The sequence below is a fragment of the Merops nubicus genome, unplaced genomic scaffold (assembly GCF_000691845.1).
Source record: "Merops nubicus isolate BGI_N331 unplaced genomic scaffold, ASM69184v1 scaffold46524, whole genome shotgun sequence".
NCBI lineage: Eukaryota > Metazoa > Chordata > Aves > Coraciiformes > Meropidae > Merops > Merops nubicus.
This window is the reverse complement of record NW_008603157.1, coordinates 64,158-72,070: the sequence shown is the minus strand read 5'-3', so window position 1 is coordinate 72,070 and position 7,913 is coordinate 64,158. Positions and strand designations below refer to the sequence as shown.

The window sequence follows — 7,913 nt, the reverse complement described above, 5'->3', positions numbered from 1 at the left end:
ACGGAGGTAGAAAGGACAGAATAACAGAATGTTAAGGGTTGGCAGGGACCTCGAAAGATCATCCAGTCCAGCCCTCTGCCAGAGCAGGACCACGTAGAGCAGGTCACAGGGGAATGTATTTAGGCAGGTTTTAAATGTCTCCAGAGAAGGGGATTCCACAACCTGTCTGGGCAGCCTGTTCCAGTGCTCTGTCACCCTCACAGTGAAAAAGTTTTTCCTTGCATTTCTGTAGAATCAGTCCTTACTGTATTGAAAAAGAAAACAAGCCTCCTGCTGACTTCAGCAATAATAACTTTTCCTGGGGCAGCAAGAACTTTGCTGCAGCTAGCAGAGTGGAATTTCTGAGGACTGTTAGATTAGCATACATTTCTTTAAAAATAGGCCTTCAAAAATTTAGTTTAGCTTTGCATTGTATCACATCCATATTTTTTGCCCCCCTTATTTTCAGAAATGTTAAGTGATAACAATGACAGACCATATTCTGGGATGTTTATTTGTTAGCTCGATACTAGTTTTTAATGGGATCAGAGGAATATGAGCTACCAGTGAGGAAAGAATGCTTTCATGTCTCATGTCAAACAGTTAAAACAAATGACCAGGAGTACTAGCAGGGAGGTCTGAAAAGGCTGTATTTCTTCCTGTGTAGCAGGATTAATTTAGACATCGTTTCATACTTAAAAAATCAACATCAAAACTAAGGACAAAAATATTTCAGTCATCTCTGAGATCAGTTCTTTACAAAACTGTGGAAAAATCATGAAGAGTTAAACAATTATTTAGTTTGCTAGGATTTACGTGAATTTAAAATAATTAATTGTTGTCCATATTGCGTTGTAAGAAGTTAAATAATGTAGATTATGTTTTAAAACATGAAAATTGTTCTGAGACTTGCATGTTATTTCAGTTAAAAGGTGCCTATTTAAATATATAAACCACATTTTTGATATCACATTAGATCTTGATAATAATATTTCTTTTAATTTACTAATTATGAAGAATTGTGGAACATAAGGATGAGTTCAATAAGTACAAGACTTTGGGTTTGCTTTTCTGCCTGTGTAGAAAAAGATGTTGAACTTTATTTTTTAGTGAAATGTGCCAGGAATGTTGGTGGTGTGCATTATCAGGTGTGTCTGCCTTTCCCTCCCCTTCCCCTAACTGGATATCACTGTTCTCTGCATTATAGATCTAGAGTGGCTAAACACTGAAGGTCCTATTTCTCTTCACAAAGACCTGTGTGGAAAAGTTGTGGTGTTGGATTTCTTTACTTACTGCTGCATCAATTGCTTGCACCTGCTGCCTGATCTCCACGCCTTAGAGCTCCAGTACTCTGATAAAGGTAAAAGTGCTTTGGCTCGCTCTGAGCAGAATTTCCTGGCAGTGCTGCAGGCAGAGTAGCTGAGTCACTTTGTTGCTGGTTACTAAACAGCTGGCGTAATTTCAGGGGCACCTAAAAATGTCTTCTAATCTTTTAAGTAGCCTAAAAAAGGTGACTGCGTATGCTCCCATCACATTTTTAGATGGGGTTAAATAAGGTAACTGCTGTGTCTGTATGGTTAAAGAAACAGGATATGTGCTTAAAGCCCAGTTCTGATAGCCTCGTAAATAAGGCTATTGGCAAAAAGCTATGCAAGGAGGTAAGATGGGTTCAAAGTTACTATGTTTGTAACCCTTTACACTTAGGAAGCAACTCTAGAAAGAATATAATAAAGGTGGTAGAATGGATATAGTTAAGGTTACTTGGTATTTTCCACTCTGAAATAATTAAATATATAAGCTTGGTTTAGGATGCTTTTCGGTAAAGGCATTATGTTATATACAACTAGCCCTGTATTCTGAAGAGGGAATTAAGCTCTTTAAAGTTACATCTGAGATGAAATAACTCTCTCTCCAAATGAATAGAACTGCAGGGTAACTAATGTTCAGAATGCAGTCTCTTGTCACGATGACTTGTCAGGGATAAACTGTGGTCTTACACAGGACGTATCAGCTACTTGCTTATCTGGAAAATTTTAATGGTCTGAACAGTGAGATGAAGAACAGTGTTAACAATATTTTTAGGGCTGAATGTATTAATTATGTATGTAATAAATAACATTATCTTATAATGTTTAAGTCTCTGATTTTCCATTTTTTTGCTTGACATGTATTAAACTTCCTGTCACAGTTCTTTCTTGAGGAAAGTACTTTTCTGATAGGTGATAAATTCTCTATGCATTTGAGCTACCTTGGTAAGTTCTTTTTGGATCTGAGCTATCCTGTTCCTACAGGAATCAGAGTGAGGAAAAAGGTAATTGAGATGAAAATGGAGGTAGGAGGAAAGAAGAGCAGGTGTGTGGAACATTAATCTTAAATTTAATCTGTTAGCATAGGTCTTGGATACAGGAAGAGATTAAGATTAAGATGCTTGATGGTTGAAATGAAAATAAAAATATGTTGGATTTTTTTTCAATATAAATCTCCCTTTTGGTTGTTTTCTGCTGTTTTCATATTTTGATGGTCATCCTTTTCAGGATTATTTAATCTTCCTTGTCTGTGCCAAGTGCGTATACTTTAGCATTACAGGAATATCTATAAATATATCCAAGCAGTAAGGGTTGTGGGGTTTTCAGCCATAGAAAAATACTTCAGTAAATGGACTTGTATCAATCTACATCTTCTTCACCAAAGGTAAACATAATTTACTAATTGCTAGGAGAAAGGGGAGGGGGAGAGTTTTTGACTAGAGAAACTTGAGAAAGATAGAAGCTGGAAGAATATAAATAGAACTAAAGTAGAAAGGGTGTCAGACATCTCAAAAAATGCTTTAAGGATATTGAAGAACATATTAATGCAGATGTCATGGTATTCACCCTTATTCTGGAGTTTCACTCTATTTTTATCTGCTCTTTTCTTTTGTTCATGGAAATCCCTTCACTTTTGGTTGGGTTAGTTCCAAAATGTATCGCCTCATGATTGCAAAAAAACCTCTGATATTGGTGCAAGAGATGAGTGATGCGATTTCTTTTGGCAGCAGCAAGTCAGATTAAATATATACAGTGAAACTGCAGCTTTACTAAACTTTAGATTTGTAAACACAGCATTTATTTACGTTTCACCTATATATTTACTGTGCCATAGAAGTGGCAAAGTGCACACCTAGCAGACAGTATTAGTAAGAATGAAAACAAACATCTTACTCTGGCAAAGCCTCTGTCTTGGTTCTTTATTATTTGAGTATTTGAAGGAACATTGCCCATATTATTCTGTGTAACTAAGGACAAACTTAAATATTGATAGAATGTCTTTTTTTGATTGTACGTTGTCTACATACAGTTTTGATACTCAAATTACTTATTTTTTTTTCTATGGTTGACATGTTCTCTTGTGTGGAGTATGTTGGAACTTCAGCAGTGTGACCATCAGAGACGAGAAGTCTGAACAGAAGCAGCTGTAGTTTTAGGGTGATCCTAAACCATTAAATAGATCATTGTACCTATGCTCGTAGTTGTATGGTGTGGAACTTCTGGAGATCTGTTTCAGAGTGGAGACTGCTTTCCATAGGATTCCGGGTCACCTCGTGTCTTTATCTGATATTTTTGCTGCTATCTTCAACAGTGCTATTTCTGTGTTTCAAGTGGCATTCAGAAAGTTATTTTAAACCCCAGTGCATATTCAGTTCAAGTTATCTGCAGTCCAGAAATGACTTCTATAAGAGGAAGTACTTTTTAATATTCAGAAATAGCTTGGCATAAATCCAGCATTGTGCTCTGCTACAATCCTTCAAATAAAGTGTTTAAAATGCTCTGCATATTCTTACATCTCCATAGCATCCATCAGTTTCCACAGGAGTTTTCTTTATGAGAGAATGTTATAACTTTTTTCTGCTGTTTGGATGTTCAACATAGAATTGTCTTTCTGGCTTTAATGGTATTTTTGAATCTGAACCTATTGCAATTAAAATGTTTGACCTGCTGTTTGGAGTTCAGCAGTTAATGATACTACAGCTGCAGCTGTCTGATATTGCAACGTGCTGTGCCTGTAGGATTGATAAACACTCTATCAGTTATAGTGACTTTTAAATTCTGTATCTATGAAATGGTTCTATTCAGATAAGCCTTTTATTGTGCAGCACTTTACCCATTCCTGTTGTCACACTGAAGATGATTTCTTCTCCTTTAACAGTTTTACACTTGAGGGGAAAGGCTAAAAGAGAAAAATAGTTTTCCGTTTTCTGTAATTGGATAAAAAGCCACGTTGAGCTTAAATTAGTTTTTTTAGAAAGAAACAAACTCATCTCAGCTCAAGTAATACAACTGTTTAAGTTGTAAATCATTGAAATAATTACCTTTATGCATTTCTACCACAAAACCTGAGGTGAGGGTGGAACAAAGATGTCCAGCTAGCCAGATTGTACCTCTACCATAAAGGCAGGAGAAAAGTATAAAAGTAAATACTACATTTCATTCCACACCATGTGCTTGGATGCAGTTGATAACACTTGTTACTTTCTGGGCTTTGGTTCAGGCCCTGTCTGCTCAGAGGTTTCACCATTCTTGCGGTGCCAAACTCCACTGACCATAATTACAGCAGGTCCTTTGGAGAACTTTTTTACACAAGCTTTTTTTTTTTTTTCACTATTTGCTGGGTATTTCACAAACAGTGACGCCCTGTAGTGGATTAGGTAGTAAATGCCAAATAGTGGATTAGGTAGTAAATGCCAAATAACAGCAATGATCTGGTGTGTACATTTCCAGTTTAGAATAAATGGTTGTGTGACTCACAGTAGTTGATGTTCAATGAAATAAAATGTATAAGATAGGTGAGCTGTTGCCAGAAGTAGTATGCTTCTTCTGGATTAAAAATGCTAGAATGCTAAATAAAGTAATTTTCTTTGATAAGGAGAAAGGTGCATTATGCAAGCTGCAAAAAGTTTTTGCATGGCTTTCCTTCTCTGCTACGTCTGCATTTTGGTAATTGCAATTCCAACTGGAAGAGTGAAGAGAAAAAATAGAGGAAAGAGAGATACTGTTCTAGCAACTCTGAGAAGCTAGAAGGTGAGAAATAAACTTGTTAGTAAGGTGATTGAAAATATTTAGATTATTTTCTGATTAGATTTGTGATAAACCAATGAAGTCCTTTCCTTTTGTAACATGGTTATGTTTGAATGGGCAAAAAATTGGCTTCTAAAAATTAATAATTTCCTACTACAAGTAACTGGAGCAGTTCATGCTCTAAAGTCTTCTTAAAACTTTGCTGAGAACACGTTTATTTAAAAAATTGTCTTTTCCAGAGGGCTATTTCTATTTGCTGTTGTTTAGGATAAAGCATAACAGTATTAGAGTAAGCACCAAAAACCAGAGCTTGCTTACTTAGAGATTCACATGGCACATCTGCCTTTGGGCCTTATGACTATATTGTGTCCTGCTTATCTAAATTTAATAGCTGTTCAGCCAAACCTCTTTTGTCTATAGTAGTACAGTACAGTGTTTTCAGTTGCAGTGAGTATTTGTACAAGCACAAATTAGTCTGATTTAAGAACCTGATGAAGTTCTTCAAGGGTTTATACTCATCATATTTCTGAGTATAAGCATCATTGAAATTGGATCAGGTTGATTAATAGCTGTTCTTCTTCCATGACACTCTATACAGACTCCAAGTCTTCTTTGCTTTCTAATATTACTTTTATTAATGAAACACTAAGGTACTGTAAGGAATCCATCTATAGACATTGGTGACTGTGGGAAGAAAGGAAATGCCACAGATATTTGAATCCTACTGATAAAACGAGTTTCTAAATGCTAAATGTTTTTATAGACCTAACTGGGGAAAAAAAAAAGTAAGTACATTTTGTTGGTGTTGTCAAAATAGTTTCTGATACTGCAGTAAAATTAACTCAAGTTGGGAAAGGAATATTACACTTAGAATTGACACCCATTTAATTTCACTCTTCTCAAAATAACAGAAAAGATCACATGAAAATGTAAAACTTACTCGGACAAAGAAATAGAAAGATCCAGAAATGAGTGATTTTTTGATAAGTAATAACGTTAATGTCTAAGGATTTCCATTAGATTAACAGATCTGGTTTCAAATTCCTGTATTGCAGCTTTACAACCACTAATTACTGTTGTTATCTTCCTTACTTCATTTAGCATTGACAAGTTACTTTGACTATAACAAGATTATGCTTATGGCTAATAGTATTCTTTAAGTACAAAGTGAAATGAAGTAAGGTACTAATGTCATGTGCACAGTTTACTTCATTTGGTGGTAAAATAAAACATAATTTTAAGCCCTGAAAAAGAAGGTAGTCCTTTTTTGTTAAATTGGTTTGAGTTTTTTTTTTTCCATCTCTTTCTACTCCCGTGAACATTCTAGCAAGAGGGGCAAACATGAAGTACTTAATCCTCCTCACTTCTCCTTCCTTTTTTTTTTTTTAATTAGAGGAAGAAGGAAATGCTAGTTGGCATTTTGTCATAGTTGTCTGTGCTGTCATTTTTCTTTAAAATATAAAATACTGTATTGATTTCAGAAGCCTAAATGTTACCTTTTTTACTGTTCATCTAGAGTTAAATATACCAAAGTAAATCTGGTCTTGCAGAGTTCAGTGTTACATTTGTGGTTCAAATTAACTGTAGAAAAGAATTCATTTGTTTTTGTGTACAAGAATCGAAGGACAAGGAGATTTCATAAACATATGAAAAACTCAAAAGTATCAGTTGAACTGCTACAAATTACCCATAATTATTTTGAAAGTATTTTCTATCTTAGTATGCAGAGACTCAGGAGCTAAGAACAACTTATAACAAATGTGAAGCAGCTGGGCAAGTAATGGTCCTAAAGTTCAGTAATTTCACTGACATGTTATTTCTGAGTTTCAGTATTTTGTATATATAGCTGTCTGTATTCCTACTGAGATGAAATTGCTTTTTGTTTGTTCAAATCCTCTGTCATTGTGGAAAGTAATCAGTCATGTTGTGAGATAACTGCTTTTTTAACTTTTTAAAACTGAAATACAAGTACGTTTCAATGCACAACTCTGTTTTTCTTTTCAGATGGTCTCATTATTGTTGGCGTCCATTCGGCAAAATTCCCAAATGAAAAGGTTCTGGATAACATTAAAAGTGCCATTCTGAGGTATAATATTGTCCATCCTGTAGTAAACGATGCAGATGCAACTCTGTGGCATGAACTAGAAGTGTCCTGCTGGCCAACTCTGGTCATACTTGGGCCTCGTGGAAATATGCTGTTTTCACTTGTTGGAGAGGGGCACAGAGAGAAGTTGTTTTTATTTACTTCTGTAACGCTGAAATTCTACAAAGAAAGAGGACAAATTAAAGATAACAGCATTGGAATAAAACTGTACAGAGACTCCCTCCCACCATCTCCCCTGCTGTTTCCTGGAAAGGTGACTGTAGATAATTCAGGACAAAGGCTGGTAATAGCAGACACTGGACATCATAGAATTTTGGTTACACAGAAAAATGGACAAATTCTATACAGTATTGGAGGTAAGGAGACATAAGTTACAGTAATTTTAGTTTAAGAGTGGAGTGTTTGCTAGTCCCACTAGGTTGATGCTTATAAACTGCTAGGTCCTCTAAGCATTGCCAGAAATTTTTTTTTTCTACTAAAATCACTTTTACTGGATATGGGGAGAATATAGTATAGCCCTGTCAATGGGGAGACTCTCTTAATGCAGTGGGTTCAGATGTCTGATTTGTTTTCTTTGTTCCGCTGACTAAAGTTTGTATTTTCATGGGGTGTCTGGTAGTAAGCACAGACGTCCCATGGAGAGGAGGGGAGGGGAGGGGAGGGGCGCAGCACCCCGCCCTTTGCGGCAGCGGCATGTGGCCGCGGGAGAGAGACTGAACGGCTGCCCCTCCCTTCTCCCCCGACTCACCCGCTCGGGCGCCGCTCCTCCCCCGAGG

General features: G+C 36.2%; 1 protein-coding gene across 1 annotated transcript in view; it reads left to right on the top strand.

The window, feature by feature from the left end:
• Positions 1 to 1,186: 1,186 nt before the first annotated feature.
• The window catches only part of NHLRC2 (NHL repeat containing 2), a gene marked incomplete at its 5' end in the record, with an annotated part of 24,283 nt that continues 17,556 nt past the window's right edge, over positions 1,187 to 7,913 (top strand). The window contains 2 exons of the mRNA XM_008938561.1: positions 1,187 to 1,339; positions 7,038 to 7,493. Coding sequence (XP_008936809.1) covers positions 1,187 to 1,339; positions 7,038 to 7,493 — 609 coding nt within the window. The remainder of the gene's footprint in view (positions 1,340 to 7,037; positions 7,494 to 7,913) is intronic.